Source organism: Coregonus clupeaformis, chromosome 21 (genome assembly GCF_020615455.1).
Source record: "Coregonus clupeaformis isolate EN_2021a chromosome 21, ASM2061545v1, whole genome shotgun sequence".
NCBI classification, from domain to species: Eukaryota; Metazoa; Chordata; class Actinopteri; order Salmoniformes; family Salmonidae; genus Coregonus; species Coregonus clupeaformis.
In genome coordinates this window covers 2,378,491-2,399,501 of record NC_059212.1, presented here as the reverse complement: position 1 = coordinate 2,399,501, position 21,011 = coordinate 2,378,491, and the positions used below count along the sequence as shown (strand labels likewise).

General features: G+C 47.5%; 1 protein-coding gene across 2 annotated transcripts in view; it reads right to left on the bottom strand.

Annotated features, from left to right (window-relative positions):
- retreg1 (reticulophagy regulator 1) overlaps positions 1 to 21,011 on the bottom strand; it is a 75,481-nt gene that overhangs the window by 8,818 nt on the left and 45,652 nt on the right. Inside the window, exon 1 of one of the 2 annotated variants that reach the window (XM_045206068.1) lies at positions 10,152 to 10,329. The exons of the other annotated variant lie outside the window; for it this stretch is intronic. Within the exon in view, the coding sequence (XP_045062003.1) occupies positions 10,152 to 10,183 (32 nt within the window). The 5' untranslated portion in view covers positions 10,184 to 10,329. Of the gene's footprint in view, positions 1 to 10,151; positions 10,330 to 21,011 lie in introns of those variants that run through there. 2 annotated transcript variants of the gene reach the window in all.

Sequence of the window (21,011 nt, the reverse complement as noted above, 5' to 3'; positions counted from 1 at the left end):
AATAGCAGGCTAGCAGCTAAGGCCAATTTGGAATACGTTTCAGGGTGAATTACAAAGCAGCTAGCATGCTAATGGCTAATTTCAGGTAACAACACTGGTAACAAATGACCCTCGAAGTCTGACAGAGACATTTTCATTGTGCAAAAGAGCAAAGATTGAGTTTGCTCTTTTGCACCATGAAAATGTCACCCTTAGACTTTAAGGGTCATTTGCAGGGTCAGTTGTTACCGTAATTTGTAAACCAGCGTTGTTATCGGAAATTAGCTGTTAGCGTGCTAACTGCTTTGTAATTCACTGTGAGATTGTAATCCTAGTTCTAGCTGAAGCAATTGGGAGTGAATCTCACTAAAATCTGGGATTGTGATTTCCTTTTAAACTTTTCTTCAACAATGTGCGACTAGTATATTCAATTTCAAATTGATTAAATTGTGATGATTTTTTTTGTGACTGGCCTACACACAATACCCAATGATGTCAAAGTGGAATTATGTTTTTCGAAATTTCTATAAATGTATTAAAAATGAAAAGCTAAAATGTCTTCAGGCAATAAGTATTCAACCCCTTTGTTATGGCATGCCTAAATAAGTTCAGGAGTAAAAATGTGCTTAACAAGTCACATAGGGATGTTTTCCAATTCCTTGCAAAGAAGGGCACCTATTGGTAGATGGGTAAAAATAAAAAAAGCAGACATTGAAAATCCCTTTGAGCATTGTGAAGTTATTGATTACACTTTGGATGGTGTAACAATACACCCAGACACTACAAAGATACAGGTGTCCTTCCTAACTCAGTTGCTGGAGAGGAAGGAAACCGCTCAGGGATGTTTGGGACACATACTTAACCCGTTATTTTTGTTGGCACAAAACTACCTCCATACCTCAATTCGTTTGTATGGGTTACCTTCAGACAGGTCCTGTGACAATTGTGAGGGTCTTAGAGCAAAACAGAGAACACCATCGTGTTTGTGAGAGTCTCTCCTTTCCATAGTCACAATAGATTTGTAGGCCAAACCGTACAGACGTTTTCGTGAGAAGATTGATTTTCGGGACGTCTCATGGTCTGAAATACAACGCTGTAGCTCTGCCACCTTCTACCGCAGATGCGGAAGGTCGAACGGCGGTTGTGGAGACGCAGCTAATCCAAAAAACCTGATACACTACATGACCAAAAGTATGTGGTCACCTGCTTGTCAAACATCTCATTCCAAAATCACGGGCATTAATATGGAGTTGGTCTCCCCTCTGCTGTTAGAACAGCCTCCACTCTTCTGGGAAGGCTTTCCACTAGATGTTGGAACATTGCTGCGGGGACTTGCTTCCATTCAGCCGCAAGAGCATTAGTATGGTCGGGCACTGATGTTGGGCGATAAGGCCTGGCTCGCAGTCGGCATTCCAATTCATCCCAAAGGTGTTCGCTGGGGTTGCGGTAAGGGCTCTGTGCAGGCCAGTCAAGGTCTTCACACCGATCTCGACAAACCATTTCTGTATGGACCTCACTTTGTGCATGGGAGTATTGTCATGCTGAAACAGGAAAGGGCCTTCCCCAAACTGTTGCCACAAAGTTGGAAGCACAGAATCGTCTAGAACAGTGGTTCCCAACCTTTTTTGGGTACTGTACACCTAAAACACTTTGACCTGCCTGAAGTACCCCCTCATGCGTGTGCGACCGGCATGATTCCTATATTAGGTGTACATTTGACAAATGTGGTTTCGCAGACTTGTTTTCAATGTCAAGGAAGTAGGAGTTGAACTCACTGTTGAGTTTGGATAAATGTGAGCTTACTATCTGCACCATAGGAGCTCTGTCAACATCACCCGTAAAAAGAGGTGTCAAGCTGCTGGAAACAACTTACCTCCCCATCTTCACATTTCCTCTCCCAGAGTTTGATCTTCTTCATGAATCCACACAGTTTGTCATACATGTTTAGAATGTGTGTGTCTACCTTGCAGAGTTAGATTCAGGTTGTTCAGTTTGCTGAACACATCAGCAAGATTGGCAAGGCGGACTCTACAGTCGGTGTCCTCATACACAGCCACAAGGGATGTGAGTGCTCAGACAGAAAATCACTTGCTTCGGCTCGCAGCTCAAAAAGCCTCTGTAGCGTTTTCTCTCTGGATAGCCAACGGACGTCGGCGTGAAGCAGTAGCTGCTTGTGCTCAGTCCCACTGTCATCACAGAGCCTTTCAAACAGTCGGTGATTCAGAAGCCTGGACATTATAAAGTGAATCACTTTCACTGCGTCATTCAAAACATAATGTAACTCAGGACTCATTATCTTGCTGGCCAATGCCTCTCTGTGAATGATACAGTGGGATTTACCTTCTTTATGTGGGCAATTCATAATTTCACTCTCCCAAGCATTGATGCAGCATGATCCGTGCACACATGAAAACAGGATTTCCAATCCAGATAGTGTTCTGAGAAAAAGCTGTCAATTACGTGAAACAGATCCTCACCTGTAGATCTCCCCGTTAGCTTCTGGCAGAACAGAATGTGCTCATTAATTTCCTAAATGTCTCTGTATCGCACAAACGCAATCAACTGGGCTTCCAGACTGACATCAGTCGATTTGTCCAACTGCAGAGAAAATTGATCAGATGTCTTTTTTTAAATTCACCAATTGATCAATAATATCAACGCCCATGTCATCGACCCCATGGCACACCGTGTTATTTGACAATGGTACAGTCTTCAGTTCATCAGCTGCTGTCTTATCATTCATAGTTTCTGTGAGGATAACAGCAGCAGGCACTCTAGGATCAAACATTGAGCCAACGGGCGAGTGGGTGGGCAGAGGCCAGGTAGACAGAGCAATGCGCACACACCGAAACTAAAGTAAAAAACTAGGCCTATAAATATAAAATAACTAGAGATTTCATACCAGTGACCTCAGTAGATGTTTTCCTGCCTATTCAAATGGAATTAAATTTAATATATTTTTCCCAAAAATGTTTTCTTCAAATTTTTGAAAATCTTCACACATGCCACCAGGGGACTGCTCACGTACCCCTAGGGGTACGCGTACCCCCGGTTGGGAAACACTGGTCTAGAATGTCATTGTATGCTAAGATTTCCCTTCACTGGATCTAAGGGGCCTAGCCCAAACCATGACAAACAGCCCCAGACCATTACTCCTCCTCCACCAAACTTTACTGTTGGCACTATGCATTGAGGCAGGCAGCGTTCTCCTGGCATGCGCCAAACACCACTTTGCACCACTCCAGCCGACACTTGGCATTGCGCCTGATGATCTTAGGCTTGTGTGCGGCTACTCGGCCATGGAAACCCATTTCATGAAGCTCCCGACGAACAGTTCTTGTGCTGACATTACTTCCAGAGGCAGTTTGGAACTCGGTAGTTTTACTGCCAATGTTTGTGTATGGAGATTGCATGGCTGTGTGCTCGATTTTATACACCTGTCAGCAACGGGTGTGGCTGAAATACACTAATTTGAAGGGGTGTCCACATACTTTTGTATATACAGTGTATCTCTAGCTGTCATAGGAGAAAATTGAGGATGGATCAACAACATTGTAGTTACTCCACAATACTAACCTAACTGACAGAGTGAAAAGAAGGAAGCTTGTACAGAATAAAAATATTCCAAAACATGCATCCTGTTTGCAACAAGGCACTAAAGTAATACTGCAAAAAATGTGACAAAGCAATTCACTTTTTATCCTGAATACAGTGTTATGTTTGGGTCAAATACAATATAACAATACAATTACTGAGTACCACTCTCCATATTTTCAAGCATAGTGGTGGCTGCATTATGTTATGGGCATGCTGATAATCGTTAAGGACTGGGGAGTTTTTCAGGATAAAAATGAAATGCAATGGAGCTAAGCACAGGCAAAATCCTAGAAGTAAACTTGGTTCAGTCTGCTTTCTACCAGATATTGGGAGATGAATTCACCTGGCCGAGTTACAGTTTTGACTTAAATCTACAATGCATTCGGAAAGTATTCAGACCCCTTGACTTTTTCCACATTTAGTTACTAAAGCCATATTCTAAAATGGATTAAATTGTTATTTTTTTCCTCATCAATTTACACACAATACCCCATAATGACAAAGCAAAAACTGGTTTCTAGAAATTTTTGCAAATGTATTGACATAATTTTTTGGGGAAATATCACATTTAAATAAGTATTCAGACCATTTACTCAATACTTTGTTGTTATAGCAGCAAAGGGGGGACCAACTCCATATTAATGCCCATGATATTGGAATGAGATGTTGGACGAGCAGGTGTCCACATACTTTTGGTCATGTAGTCTTCCACTTTGACATTACAGAGTATTTTGTGTAGATCGTTGACAAAAAAAATTACAATTAAATCCTTTTTAATCCCACTTTGTAACACAACAACATTTTGAAAAAGTCAAAGGGTGTGAATGCTTTCTGAAGGCACTGCATATCTGTTTGGGTTTACCAGCATGTACTCTCATGAATGGTCTCTCCATCTCTCTAGGTGTCCTTGCTCAAGGAGTAGGATAGTGGATAGGCAATAGGTACTAAAGTGCTATGACCCCAAGAACCCTTACACCGAGCCCTTAAATACCAATCGCGTTGACAGATGCGCTTAATGAACTCAACCTGGCTCTTTACAACTCTCCACCCCTTTAATCTGACATTTTCAAACGACAGGAAAGTAGGTCGTAAGGAAGCCGCTCGTAATGAAATCCCCCATGTGACCCTGGAAAGCCTGACAACTGTATCACACTTTATTAGTTTAAAGCCAATTCCAAGGAATAGAGCGGGTGAAAAGTTCAAAATAAAAATACATTACCCAGCATGCCTTTCAGAAAACCTCTCTTTGTTTGTCGTGGGAGCGTTTGACAGATGATGGAGAATTGGCTTCGCTGGACCTCAGCTCTCAAGGAAAAGGCTTGGCTTTCAAAGCCACCGCAACACAGGATTCCTTGGCAGGCTGCGTACATCTATTAACGGAAGTCCATTTGAGCGCTGCCCTTTCCTAGCTCGTTACCCTCTCTCCCAAACCCACCTTCCGCCCCCACACAGCTGTCCTGTTCCCATTTGTTTCGGTTGCGCAGGTTTTCTAAACATCCACCCTTAATGCACCCCTTTGCCTGCTTCCCCCTGAAGCTCCATTCTAGGGCTGGGCGGTATACCATATTTTACGATATAACGTATTAATGCACGGACCGGTTTGGGTTTTTACGTTACCTTCTATAACGGTATTTGAATGTTAAATGTGATACGGCGTGTGTAAGGTCCATTTTTATAGTTTACTCCGCTAATTGAGTCATCTCTCGCAGCTCTCACTCTCTTTCCATACCGCTTTCCATACAGACCTAGCCCCGCCCCCTGTATTTCACGGAGCGCATTTGTTGTTCCTTGACCACCACACACTTGCGTTCAGTCTGCATGGTCAATGCAGCACATGCAACAATGTTGATGACAACGATGCTGTTTTTACTTTGCTTCTTAATATAAAACCTCTAGTGGTCTATAATTAACTATTCGTTTGTGTTTCTTACATCTGCAAACGGCTAGTTTGTCTTTTCTTAGCAAGTTGGGCCTAAATCGTGTTAGCCGCTAATGCTAATCGCTGGTTAGCTGGCTAGCTATCTAACAAATGTACTGAGTCAGAGCAAACGTAACTAGCTATACAGCCTGATAATAGCAGTGATGGTGTATATCTAAATCAGTATGTTGTTTGTGCACTCTAAATCAAAGAGGAATATGCAAAGCATGAATATGTTAGCTACATGAGCAAAAAAATAAAATAATATATATTTACAATGCATTTGGAAAGTATTCAAACCCCTTGACTTTTTACACATTTTGTTACGTTACAGCCTTATTCTAAAATGGATTACATTATGAATTTACACACACTACCCCATAATGACAAAGCGAAAACAGGTGTTTAGAAATTTTTGTAAATGTATTAAAAATTAAAAACAGAAACACCTTATTTACATAAGTATTCAGACCCTTTGCTATGAGACTCGAAATTGAGCTCCGGTGCATCCTGTTTCCATTGATCATCCTTGAGATGTTTCTACAACTTGATTGGAGTCCACCTGTGGTAAATTCAATTGATTGGACATGATTTGGAAAGGCACACACCTGTCTATATAAGGTCCCACAGTTGACAGTGCATGTCAGAGCAAAAACCAAGCCACGAGGTCGAAGGAATTGTACGTAGAGCTCAGAGACAGGATTGTGTCGAGGCACAGATCTGGGGAAGGGTACCAAAAATTTTTTGCAACATTGAAGGTCCCGAAAAACACAGTGGCCTCCATCATTTTTAAATGGAAGAAGTTTGGAACCACCAATACTCTTCCTAGAGCTGGCTGCCTGGCCAAACTGACCAATTAGGGGAGAAGGGCCTTGGTCAGGGAGTTGACCAAGAACCCGATGGTCACTCTGACAGCGCTCCAGAGTTCCTCTGTGGAGATGGGAGAATCTTCCAGAAGGACAACCATCTCTGCAGCACTCCACCAATCAGGCCTTTATGGTAGAATGGCCAGACGGAAGCCACTCCTCAGTAAAAGGCACATATTACGTTACAGCCTTATTAAAACATGTATTCAATATTTTTTTCCCTCATCAATCTACACACAATACCCCATAATGACAAAGCAAAAACACGTTTTTAGTAATGTTGGCAAATGTATAAAAATCTGAAATATCACATTTACTTAAGTATTCAGACCCTTTACTCAGTACTTTGTTCAAGCACCTTTGGCAGCAATTACAGCCTTGAGTCTTCTTTGGTATGACGCTACAAGCTTGGCACACCTGTATGAAAATGTATGCACTCACTAACTGTAAGTCGCTCTGGATAAGAGCTTCTGCTAAATGACTAAAATGTAAATGTAAATGTAATGAAGTAGCTAAGAGAAAACATTAAATGTAGCCAATGATTATAGGGTCACCTAGGAAACACTTATTTACACTTTGGTTCCTACCCTGTCACAATAACTCCTCCTGGTATTTTCATTCGTTGTCATGGCAAACAACATTGTTTTCAAACTGCCCACTATTATATTCTAACTATAGTATTAGAATAATCATTCTATTTCCACGATTCCAACAGTTCACCCAAGTGTTTTGCTCTAAATCGCAAGTCAAATCGCAATTGCAACATTTGGTAAAAAATAAGGCCTGGATTGTTTGCCCATATCATGCAGCCCTACGTGGCAGTATGGAAATGACCTCAAATGAGTGGAGGAAATGCAGATTAAAAAAAAAATATATAGTGATATTATATTTTGGCCATATCGCCCAGCCCTACTCCATACCCCTCTCACCATCAGCCTGGAAAAGAACAACAGGCCAGGGTAGTGTATCTCCTGAACTCCACCCCCAGCCCCCCACCAAACTTACGCCCATGTCTGACATATACCTCTGTCAATAAAGGTCAGCTTGCTATTCCCCTCTCACATTCCAGGCACGTGCTTCCCAGGGAGACATATTTCCAGGGAAACCGTGACGGGCGCACATGTGACAGTGTGACTGAACGTTTGTCTGTGAGGCAATGAATCCAGATAAAGATTTCAGTATTTCCTGTAAATCTGCCCTGCTCCTTAGAACTGCTTAAGTACAGTGCCCTGGTATGGGAGGTGGTCTACTGGTAAACACTTTTGTCAAGCGTTCTGGTACTGGGCAAATTCCGTTTGGGAAAACGCTCCTAGGGGAAACCCAAGGGAGAAAGACTGGTTCAAAGTTAACACCCAGAAGACATTGTCAAGACATTGGTAAACCCGAAGGGTACAATGCTCCGCTCACTAGGCAATATCCTCTGGATAACAGTATCCAGCTTTTGTACTGTAATGCAGTGATAGGGGTATCGTATCTTCCTTTGTAGACCCAAAGGGACAGACCAAACTAAACTTCTGTGGGACAGCGGTATTATAATATAATAATATGCCATTTAGCAGACGCTTTTATCCAAAGCGACTTACAGTCATGTGTGCATACATTTTTACGTATGGGTGGTCCCGGGGATCGAACCCACTACCCTGCCGTTACAAGCACCATGCTCTACCAATTGAGCTACAGAGGACTGGGTAAACCCCTTCAGCGGAAAGTCCTAGAAAATCCTGGCACTCCATTACACTTTGGTGGAGCGCAACATTTAAAAGACTTCAGATCACACTGGCTCAACTAGGATCGTTCCATGACAACAATCCTATCGAGAGACCAGAGGAGGGGCACCCAAAGCAGACATGTCATTTCAACCTATCGGTGATCTCTAAAACAACATAGGGAGCTACATGTCTGAGCCTCTAATCAGTCCAGTGACGGCGCCTTAAAAATAGTATTTAACAAACTGCCAAACAATGTGAGGAATGGTGGCTAAAAAATCCAGAGCATCCACATATTTCCGAGGGATATACAGAGGGAGTAAATATGTATACCAGTCTATGTGTGTGTGTACAAAAGAACACTCCAGATGCAACATACCTTTATGCCAAAAGCCCTCTTTGTGGGGGTTTGTTGTCAACTTGATAAATGATATTGGCTGCTATTCAAAACCCAAAGGCAAAGCCTTGACCAGTTCACTTAAACCTCAATTTCAAAAGAGTCATCATGCACATCTAGACTAGATAGAGCCCAAGCCCAAATTAACATTTGAGTCATTTAGCAGACACTCTTGTCCAGAGCGACTTAATGTAGTGAGTGTATACATTTTTGATACTGGTTCCCCATGGGAATCGAACCCACAACCCTGGCGCTGCAAGCACCATGCTCTACCAACTGAGCCACACAGCACCCATGTGCCGCCATTGATATCACTGACATCTTATGCAACGATGTTGACACCTTTCCAAGTTGCACAAGCTGTATTATTTTGGTTACAGATCTTAGGTGTATTTTAATCCAACTTTATTTGCCTAGTCATGTTGGGTTTTGAGTTGAGAAAACTGGAGTGAATTGTATACCTATAACTCTTAGCAATATGGATACCAAAATCCTGTCGCTTATACTTGAGGAGGGAAAACTTAAGGCATGCCACCCAATATAATCACAACCAATTACGTAACATGAAGAGTGTAGCACCTTATCTAGAATACTAGTTTTTTTTTATCACTGACATACAGTGCCTTCAGAAAGTATTCATACCCCTTGACTTATTCCACATTTTGTTGTGTTACAGCCTGAATTCAAAATGCATTAAATAGTTTTTTTTCTCTCTTACCCATCTACACACAATACCCCATAATGACAAAGTGAAAACATGTTTTCAGAAATTTTTGCAAATTTATTGAAAATGAAAAACTGAAATGTCTAATTAATATAAGTATTCACACCCCTGAGAATCACCTTTGGCAGCGATTACAGCTGTGAGTCTTCTGGGTAAGTCTCTAAGAGCTTTGCACATCTGGATTGTACAATATTTGCACATTATTCTTTAAAAAATTCTTCAAGCTCTGTCAAGTTGGTTCTTGATCATTGCTAGACAGCCATTTTCAAGTCTTGCCATAGATTTTCAAGAAGATTTAAAACTGTAGGCCACTAAGGAACATTCAATGCCGTCTTGGTAAGCAACTCCAGTGTATATTTTGCCTTGTATTTTAGGTTATTGTCCTGCTGAAAGGTGAATTTGTCTCCCAGTGTCTGTTGGAAAGCAGACAGAACCAGGTTATCCTCTACCCATTTACCAATAGGTGCCCTTCTTTGCGAAACATTGGAAAACATCCCTGGTCTTTGTGGTTGAATGTGTTTGAAATTCACTGCTCGACTGAGGGACCTTACAGATAATTGTATGTGTGGGGTACAGAGATGAGGCAGTCATTCAACAATCATGTTAAACACTATTATTGCACACAGAGTGAGTCCATGCAACTTATTATGTGACTTGTTAAGCACATTTTTACTCCTGAACTTATTTAGGCTTGCCATAACAAAGGGGTTGAATACTTATTGATTCAAGACATTTCAGCTTTTCATTTTTAATTAATTAGTAAAAATGTCAAAAATACATCATTCCACTTTGACATCATGGGGTATTGTGTATAGGCCAGTGACACAAAATGTGTGAATACTTTCTGAAGGCACTGTACATATGAACAGAGAGCTGTAACAGTATTCAAAACTCATTTTCACTGTTTGTCTCTCACTTTCTCTTCATTCACACTCAAAAGACATCAAAACAAACAGACATGTACCTCATTCCTGCCCAACGGTCTTCAGGAGACATCTTAAGAGCTCTAGTTTGGTTCTGTTATGAAATTAAGGTAGTCCGGAGAAGATGTGGTTTCGGATATAAGTACTTGTCTGTCACAGCAAATAGCTCCAAATCGTTCAGGTCAAGTTAAAACACGGTTGACGTGCCACACGGCGCGAGACCAGCTAGTGTTTATCTTCACTGAAGCCTGAGCTTGACTATTTCAACCAGGCCCGTCTAAAAATAACACAGGTCACACAGCATTCCATCAGGCAACTATCAAGAGGACAGAGGGGCTGGGGCAGGGTGGTGGTTGGGGGGTAAAAATACACCAGTGACAGGGTGGGAGCTGCCCCCCTATGTTAGTGTCACTGCCCCCCTCTGACACAATCTGTTTATCAGATATCTTTGAGTGTGTTTGTTTTTGTGTGAGTGTATGTGGAGGGGGAGGGTGTATCTATTTGAGAAGTAGAAAGCAAGCACATGTCATTGTTGTCTTTGTCGAATGTTGACGCCATATCCGGTGCATACTACTTAGAAGTTGCGCAAATACTAGCTCTCCCCTGCTAACAACAGTTCAATTACAGTCTTTATTTAGGGCTATTTTACCAAGAAGGAGAGTGATGGGAGTGCTGCATCAGATGACCTGGCCTCCACAATCCCCCGACCTCAACCCAATTGAGATGGTTTGGGATGAGTCGGACGTCAGAGTGAAGGAAAAGCAGTCAACAAGTGCTCAGCCTATGTGGGAACTCCTTCAAGACTGTTGGAAAAGCATACCAGGTGAAGCTGGTTGAGAGAATGCCAAGAGTGTGCAAAGCTGTCATCAAGGCAAAGGGTGGCTATTTGAAGAATCTCAAATATAAAATATATTCTGATGATATATTCAGATGATATACTACCTGATTCCATATGTGTTATTTCATAGTTGTGATGGCTTCACTATTATTCTACAATGTAGAAAATAGTAAAAATAAAGAAAAACCCTTGAATGAGTAGGTGTGTCCAAACTTTTGACTGGTACTGTAGACAGGTGTGTGCCTTTCCAAATCATGTCCAATCAATTGAATTTACCACAGGTGGACTCCAATCAAGTTGTAGAAACATCTCAAGGATGATCAATGGAAACAGGATGCACCTGAGCTCAATTTTGAGTCTAATAGCAAAGGGTCTGAATACTTATGTAAATAAGATATTTCTGATTTTTATTGTCAATATCAATAATTCGTTTTTTTATACATCAAAATTTGAATTATTGATTTCAATAATTCGAATTTGTTTATATAAAAAATTGAATTAATGGCTATAAGCTTAGCACATCTAGCCACTGGGATTGTTACCCATTCTTCAAGGCAAAACTGCTCCAGCTCCTTCAAGTTGGATGGTTCCGCTGGTGTACAGCAATCTTTAAGTCATACCACAGATTTTCAATTGGATTGAGGTCTGGGCTTTGACTAGGCCATTCCAAGACATTTAAATGTTTCCTCTTAACATTAACATTTCAGTCATTTAGCAGACGCTCTTATCCAGAGCGACTTACATGAGCAATTAGGGTTAAGTGCCTCGCTTAAGGGCACATCGACAGATTTATCACCTAGTCAGCTCGGGGATTAGAACCAGCAACCTTTCGGTTACTGGCACAATGCTCTTACCCACTAAGCTAACCACTTGAGTGCTACTTTAGCAGTATGCTTATGGTCATTGTCCTGCTGGAAGGTGAACCTCCGTCCCAGTCTCAAATCTCTGGAAGACTGAAACAGGTTTCCCTCAATAATTTCCCTGTATTTAACAGCATCCATCATTCCTTCAATTCTGACCAGTTTCCCAGTCCCTGCCGATGAAAAACATGGATGGTGTTCTTGGGGTGATGAGGTGTTGGGTTTGCACCAGACATAGCGTTTTCCTTGACGGCCAAAATGCTCAATTTTAGTCTCATCTGACCAGAGTACCTTCTTCCATATGTTTGGGGAGTCTCCCACATGCCTTTTGGCGAACACCAAACGTGTTTGCTTATTTTTTTCTTTAAGCAATGGCTTTTTTCTGGCCACTCTTCCGTAAAGCCCAGCTCTGTGGAGTGTACGGCTTAAAGTGGTCCTATTGGCAGATAATCCAAACACAACTGTGGAGCTTTGCAGCTCCTTCAGGGTTATCTTTGGTCTCTTTGTTGCCTCTCTGATTAATGCCCTCCTTGCCTGGTCCGTGAGTTTTGGTGGGCGGCCCTCTCTTGGCAGGTTTGTTGTGGTACCATATTCTTTCCATTTTTTAATAATTTATTTAATGGTGCTCCGTGGGATGTTCAAAGTTTCGGATATTTTTTTATAACCCAACCCTGATCTGTCCTTCTCCACAACTTTGTCCCTGACCTGTTTGGAGAGCTCCTTGGTCTTCATGGTGCCGCTTGCTTGGTGGTGCCCATTGCTTATTGGTGTTGCAGACTCTGGGGCCTTTCAGAACAGGTGTATATATACTGAGATCATGTGACATTTCATGAGACACTTAGATTGCACACAGGTGGACTTTATTTAACTAATTATGTCACTTCTGAAGTTAATTGGTTGCACCAGATCTTATTTAGGGGCTTCATAGCAAAGGGGGTGAATACATATGCACGCACCACTTTCCGTTATTTATTTTTTAGATTTTTTTTAAACAAGTTATTTTTTTCATTTCACTTCACCAATTTGGACTATGTTGTGTATGTCCATTACATGAAATCCAAATAAAAATCCATTTAAATTACAGGTTGTAATGCAACAAAATAGAAAAAACGGCAAGGGGGATGAATACTTTTGCAAGGCATTGTAAAAGGCATTTAGCCCATCTGCAAGGCTTGCGTCTCGCGTCACTGGGCAGCTCGCGGCTGGGTTTCCCTTTGTAGTCCGTAATAGTTTGCAAACCCTGCCACATCCGACGAGCGTCAGAGCGGTGTAGTAGGATTCAATCTTAGTCCTGTATTGACACTTTGCCTGTTTGATGGTTCGTCTGAGGGCATAGAGGGATTTTTTATAAGTGTCCGGATTAGTCTCTCGCTCCTTTAGCTCGGTGCGGATGTTGCCTGTAATCCTGGTTGGGATATGTACGTACGGTCACTGTGGAGACGATGTCGTCGATGCACTTATTGATGAAGCCGGTGACTGAGGTGGTATACTTCTCAATGCCATTGGATGAATCACGGAACATATTCCAGTCTGTGCTAGCAAAACAGTCCATCAGTGTCATCTGACCACTTCCGTATTGAGCGAGTCACTGGTACTTCGTGCTTTAGTTTTTACTAGTAAGCAGGAATCAGGAGGATAGAATTAGGGTCAGATTTGCCAAATGGAGGGTGAGGGAGAGCTTTGTATGCGTCTCTGTGTGTTGAGTAAAGGTGGTCTAGAGTTTTTTTCCTCTGCTTGCACATGTGACATGCTGGTAGAAATGAGGTAAAACGGATTTAAGTTTGCCTGCATTAAAGTCCCCGGCCACTAGGAGCGCCGCTTCTGGATGAGTATTTTCTTGTTCGCTTATGGCCTTATACAGCTCGTTGAGTGTGGTCTTAGTGCCAGCATCGGTTTGTGGTGGTAAATAGATGGCTACGAAAAATATCGATGAAAACTCTCTTGGTAGATAGCATGGTCCACAGCTTATCATGAGGTACTCTAACTCAGGCGAGCAATACCTCAAGACTTCCTTAAAATTAGACATTGCGCACCAGCTGTTATTGACAAATAGACACACACCACCATCCCTCGTCCTACCGGACGTAGCAGTTCTGTCCTGCCGATGCACGGAAAACCCAGCCAAATGTATATTATCCATGTCGTCGTTCAGCCACGACTCTGAGAAACATAAGATATTACAGTTTTTAATATCCCGTTGGTAGGATAGTCTCGAACGGAGCTCATCCAGTTTATTCTCTAGTGATTGCACGTTGGCCAATAGAACGGATGGTAGAGGCGGGTTACCCACTCTCCGATGAATTCTCACAAGGCACCCCGATCTCTGCCCCCTGTACCTCCATCTTTTCTTCACCCGAATGACGGGGATTTGGGCCTGGTCTCGGAGAAACAGTATATCCTTCACGTCGGACTCATTAAAGAAAAACTATTCGTCCAGTTCGAGGTGAGTAATCGCTGTTCTGGAGCTCTTTTCAGTCATAAGAGATGGTAGCAGCAACATTATGCACAAAATAAGTTACAAACAATTCGAAAAAACACACAAAATAGCACAGTTGGTTAGGAGCCCGTAAAACGGTAGCCATCCCGTCCGGCCTAATTAGATTAACAATGTGCACTTGGTGCTGACCTGAGGATGCTTAAAAAACCAGGGATGGGACACTAATATATAAGCATTGTGAGGAATTGGAGCAAGTCACCTAAACCAAACAATGGACGGCGGTAAAAGAAAACGTTCAAAGAATTTCAGTTACTTTGAAAAAAAACTTTTAAATCTAATTGTGTCAAACCACCCAATTATCAAGAGCAAACAGCATGATCCATCAAAAGAAAACAAGAAATAGAATGCCTGGACTACGATTTGTAATGAATTCAACTCAAATTAAAAAGTACAACAAATAAAAATAAGATACTGTACTTATTGTTGACCCACTTTTACAAATCAGACTCACTTTGAAATATTAGTTTTCTTGTGAAACACAACACAGCGGGCCTAAATGTATTTGTGAGAGAAATATAACACAAATAATATCTTACATAATTACTAATATCATTTCTATATTGTCTTGTCTTTGTAACGTCCTGTGGAAAAACATAAACATCTATTTAAAGAAGGCAAATGCTGTTGCTCGTTGGGAGCGTTTCAAGACTTTTGGCGGACCCCAGTAAGACCAGAGACAGATGAGCTGGGGGACTTGTTGACCGGGATCATTGATAGCCAGCAACCCCTGGAAGGTATCCCCGATGATGACCATTTGGACAGTTTAGATGGGGGACCGTTCCAATTCTCATTTGGTAGGACACATTAATTCAACATGTGCCATCCCTGGACTGCAGGGAATATCTTGCACTCCCAAAAGAAAAAATTATGTAATGAACTCAACTCTTGAATAAATAATATTCTCTAATGGAGCAATGTAATCATTTTCTAGAGGCAGATGATCACCATAGCTTGGAGGGGATAAGAGAGGATGAAGGTCAGCCCGCTACATCTGCAGCAGCCAGGAGGAAAGATTGTGTCACTAACCCGGGCTGGAGGACAAAGACAAAGAGGCTGAGCATGCATGAGAAACTGGCTATGGAATTTCATGTGCGCAAACTAATTTAAAAGAAGAGCATGATATAAAGATGCAAATCCTTCATGTTGAGTTGGCTATGAAGGAGGAGAGAACCATGAAGCAGCGGCAGTACCAATGTTCTTCTCAAACCAGCAACAGTTCGGGGTTCCGATATTTCCATTTGTGAATTAAAAACCTTTTTGTCACCAATCCATGGCTATTTCTGCTTCAATCACTTGAACTATCTTTGTTGTGAGAAGTACTGCATAGCAAAAGCACCTCCGCAGGCTAGTCCATTTCTGTCATTGTCTGCCTCAACCATAGGAACATCTGGGTCATCCTCATCTTCAATGCGAGGATCAGGGAAGCCATGCTTTTTGAGGTAACTGTGAAGCACTGCTGTTGCAATTATGACAATGCAGTATCTTCTTGGTTGAAATCGCAATGTGTTTCTGAGACACTGGAAACGACTCTTCCATACACCAAACGTGCTCCACTACACCTCTGGTGCGGATATGAGCTTGGTTGTACCGTTGTTGCTCAGGTCCTATTGCATGAAGATAGGGGGTTAACACGAAGTTGGTCTGTGCATACCCACTGTCACCAAGTATGATTCCACTATGTTGTCCTCCTTCAAGCTGAGCATACAAAGAGGAGCTGGAAAATTATTGAGTCATGAGTCGTAACTTTCCAACATGGAATAGTGCAAATTGGGAGTGAACACAATGTACATTTATTGAGAACCCGTTTTTACGATTCCTGTACTCCTCAGCATCTGCTTTAGAGGGACACTTGATGGGAATATGACATCCATCTATACAGCCAATGACTCCAGGGAAGTTCCCATATTCATAGAACTCTACCTTGTAGTTGGCTTGGGCAGCAGCATCAGGAAACTTGAAGTAATTGTATTTCAGTTCACATATAGCATTGCAGACTATTCTGCATACAGTCGGTTGGTTCACTTACACCACACAAATCACGTTTCACGATGGAAGGTTCCAGATGCCAAAAACCTCAAGGTGATCAGTACTTGTAGGGAAGGAGGGCTTCCCCTAAGAGAGTCAGATGAAAGCCTTGGCTCAAGCAAACAAACGATGTACATACGGAAACGGTCACTGAAATGGATTTAATCAAAATCATTCAATGGGCTCCTGTCAAGCCTTGGTGGTGCTCTTTGATCATCATTGAAATAGTCCAGGAAATCCATTTTCCTCCATTGCCAAGTGTCACACCCTGGCTCTGGGGACTCTATATGTTGAGCCAGGGTGTGTATATTCTAGGTAGTGTATTTCTGTGTTGGCCAGAGTGGTTCCCAATCAGAGGCAACGAGTGTCAGCTGTTGCTGGTTGTCTCTGATTGGGAGCCATATTTATAGAGGCTGTTTTCCCACAATAGTTGTGGGATCTTGTTTCCAGTTGGTTTGTTCCTAGTTAGGTTTGTCCTTTGGATGTCACGTATCGTTTGTTGTTTTGTTTCGCTGTTCGTGTTATCATTCGATTAATAAAGTATGTTTGCTTTCAACGCTGCGCCTTGGTCTACTCCGTCTAATGATCGTGACAGAAGATCCCACCATACCAGGACCAAGCAGCGTGTCCAGGAGCAGGCGGCCTGGACATGGGAGGAAGCGCCGGGAAAGGAGCTGGAAAGGTTGGCGATGGCCCAGGTGGGCAAATCGTGGTCCTGGGAAGACATGCTCGGGGGCAAGGGGCCATGGGCTAAGATTAAGGCCCTGGCGAGAGAGGAGCAACGGCGTCAACAGTGTCGTCGTCGGACGGACGAGAGGCAACCCCAGAAATTTTTTAGGGGGGGGCACACGGCATGGGCGACTGGGCAGCAGGAGGCTGCCACAGGGTGAAATGGGAGACGAGGAGAGAAGAACACCGGGTTACGGGAGCCATTGGTGAGAGGAGGGAAGGAAGTTGTAGAGGCACGGCGAGAGGTACTGAGGTGTATTGCCAGTCCGGTCCGGCCCGTTCCTGATCCCCGTTTAAGGCCAGTGGTGTGTGTTCCCAGTACGGTCCGGCCTGTTCCTGTTCCTCGCACCAAGCCTACGGTGTGCGTCACCAGCCCGGCCCGGCCTGTTCCTGCTCCTCGCACCAAGCCTACGGTGTGCGTCGCCAGCCCGGCCCGGCCTGTTCCTGCCACTCGCACCAAGCCTACGGTGCGCGTCGCCAGCCCGGCCCGGCCTGTTCCTGCCCTTCGCACCAAGCCTACGGTGTGCGTCGCCAGCCCGGCCCGGCCTGTTCCTGCTCCTCGCACCAAGCCTACGGTGCGCGTCGCCAGCCCGGCCCGGCCTGTTCCTGCCCCTCGCACCAAGCCTGTGGTGCGCGTCGCCGGCCCGGCCTGTTCCTGCTCCTCGCACCAAGCCTACGGTGCGCGTCGCCAGCCCGGCCCGGCCTGTTCCTGCCACTCGCACCAAGCCTACGGTGCGCGTCGCCAGCCCGGCCCGGCCTGTTCCTGCTCCTCGCACCAAGCCTACGGTGCGCGTCGCCAGCCCGGCCAGGCCTGTTCCTGCTCCACGCACCAAGCCTACGGTGCACGTCGCCAGCCCGGCCCGGCCTGTTCCTGCTCCACGCACCAAGCCTACGGTGCGCGTCGCCAGCCCGGCCCGGCCTGTTCCTGCCACTCGCACCAAGCCTACGGTGCGCGTCGCCAGCCCGGCCCGGCCTGTTCCTGCTCCTTGCACCAAGCCTACGGTGCGCGTCGCCAGCCCGGCCCGGCCTGTTCCTGCTCCACGCACCAAGCCTACGGTGCGCGTCGCCAGCCCGGCCCGGCCTGTTCCTGCTCCACGCACCAAGCCTACGGTGCGCGTCGCCAGCCCGGCCCGGCCTGTTCCTGCCACTCGCACCAAGCCTACGGTGCGCGTCGCCAGCCCGGCCCGGCCTGTTCCTGCTCCTCGCACCAAGCCTACGGTGCGCGCCGCCAGCCCGGCCCGGCCTGTTCCTGCTCCACGCACCAAGCCTACGGTGCGCGTCACCAGCCCGGCCCGGCCTGTTCCTGCTCCACGCACCAAGCCAGGGGTGCGAGTCGTCAGCCCGGTCCGGCCCGTTCCTGCTCCACGCACCAAGCCAGGGGTGCGAGTCGTCAGTCCGGTGCGGCCCGTTCCTGCTCCACGCACCAAGCCAGGGGTGCGAGTCGTCAGCCCGGTCCGGCCCGTTCCTGCTCCACGCACCAAGCCAGGGGTGCGTATCGTCAGTCCGGTACGGCCCGTTGCTGCTCCACGCACCAAGCCTACGGTGCGCGTCGCCAGCCCGGCCCGGCCTGTTCCTGCCACTCGCACCAAGCCTACGGTGTGCGTCGCCAGCCCGGCCCGGCCTGTTCCTGCTCCTCGCACCAAGCCTACGGTGCGCGTCGCCAGCCCGGCCCGGCCTGTTCCTGCTCCACGCACCAAGCCTACGGTGCGCGTCACCAGCCCGGCCCGGCCTGTTCCTGCTCCACGCACCAAGCCTACGGTGCGCGTCACCAGCCCGGCCCGGCCTGTTCCTGCTCCACGCACCAAGACAGGGGTGCGAGTCGTCAGCCCGGTCCGGCCCGTTCCTGCTCCACGCACCAAGCCAGGGGTGCGAGTCGTCAGTCCGGTACGGCCCATTCCTGCTCCACGCACCAAGCCAGGAGTGCGAGTCGTCAGCCCGGTCCGGCCCGTTCCTGCTCCACGCACCAAGCCAGGGGTGCGTATCGTCAGTCCGGTACGGCCCGTTGCTGCTCCACGCACCAAGCCAGGGGTGCGCATCGTCAGCCCGGTCCGGCCCGTTCCTGTTCCACCCACCAAGCCAGGGGTGCGCATCGTCAGCCCGGTCCGGCCCGTTCCTGCTCCACGCACCAAGCCAGGGGTGCGCATCGCCAGCCCGGCCCGGCCTGTTCCTGCTCCTCGCACCAAGCCTACGGTGCGCGTCGCCAGCCCGGCCCGGCCTGTTCCTGCTCCACTCACCAAGCCTACGGTGCGCGTCACCAGCCCAGCCCGGCCTGTTCCTGCTCCACGCACCAAGCCAGGGGTGCGAGTCGTCAGCCCGGTCCGGCCCGTTCCTGCTCCACGCACCAAGCCAGGGGTGCGAGTCGTCCAGTCCGGGTACGGCCCGTTCCTGCTCCACGCACCAAGCCAGGGGTGCGAAGTCGTCAGCCCGGTCCGGCCCGTTCCTGCTCCACGCACCAAGCCAGGGGTGCGAGTCGCCAGTCCGGTACGGCCCGTTCCTGCTCCACGCACCAAGCCAGGGGTGCGAAGTCGTCAGCCCGGTCCGCCCGTTCCTGCTCCACGCACCAAGCCAGGGGTGCATATCGTCAGTCCGGGTACGGCCCGTTGCTGCTCCACGCACCAGCCGAGGGGTGCGCATCGCCAGCCCGGTCCGCCCGTTCCTGTTCCACGCACCAAGCCAGGGGTGCGCATCGTCAGCCCGGTCCGGCCCGTTCCTGCTCCGCGCGCAAGCCAGGGGGTGCGAGTCGTCAGCCCGGTCCGCCCGTTCCTGCTCCACGCACCAAGCCAGGGGTGCGAGTCGTCAGTCCGTACGGCCCGTTCCTGCTCACGCACCAAGCCAGGGGTGCGAGTCGTCAGCCCGGTCCGCCCGTTCCTGCTCCACGCACCAAGCCAGGGGGTGCGAAGTCGTCCAGTCCGGGTACGGCCCGTTCCTGCTCCACGCACCAAGCCAGGGGTGCGAGTCGTCAGCCCGGTCCGGCCCGTTCCTGCTCCACGCACCAAGCCAGGGGTGCGTATCGTCAGTCCGGTACGGCCCGTTAATGCTCCACGCACCAAGCCTACGGTGCGCGTCGCCAGCCCGGCCCGGCCTGTTCCTGCCACTCGCACCAAGCCTACGGTGTGCGTCGCCAGCCCGGCCCGGCCTGTTCCTGCTCCTCGCACCAAGCCTACGGTGCGCGTCGCCAGCCCGGCCCGGCCTGTTCCTGCTCCACGCACCAAGCCTACGGTGCGCGTCACCAGCCCGGCCCGGCCTGTTCCTGCTCCACGCACCAAGCCTACGGTGCGCGTCACCAGCCCGGCCCGGCCTGTTCCTGCTCCACGCACCAAGCCAGGGGTGCGAGTCGTCAGCCCGGTCCGGCCCGTTCCTGCTCCACGCACCAAGCCAGGGGTGCGAGTCGTCAGTCCGGTACGGCCCGTTCCTGCTCCACGCACCAAGCCAGGGGTGCGAGTCGTCAGCCCGGTCCGGCCCGTTCCTGCTCCACGCACCAAGCCAGGGGTGCGTATCGTCAGTCCAGTACGGCCCGTTGCTGCTCCACGCACCAAGCCAGGGGTGCGCATCGTCAGCCCGGTCCGGCCCGTTCCTGTTCCACACACCAAGCCAGGGGTGCGCATCGTCAGCCCGGTCCGGCCCGTTCCTGCTCCACGCACCAAGCCAGGGGTGCGCATCGCCGGCCCGGCCTGTTCCTGCTCCTCGCACCAAGCCTACGGTGCGCGTCGCCAGCCCGGCCCGGCCTGTTCCTGCTCCACGCACCAAGCCTACGGTGCGCGTCACCAGCCCAGCCCGGCCTGTTCCTGCTCCACGCACCAAGCCAGGGGTGCGAGTCGTCAGCCCGGTCCGGCCCGTTCTGCTCCACGCACCAAGCCAGGGGTGCGAGTCGTCAGTCCGGTACGGCCCGTTCCTGCTCCACGCACCAAGCCAGGGGTGCGAGTCGTCAGCCCGGTCCGGCCCGTTCCTGCTC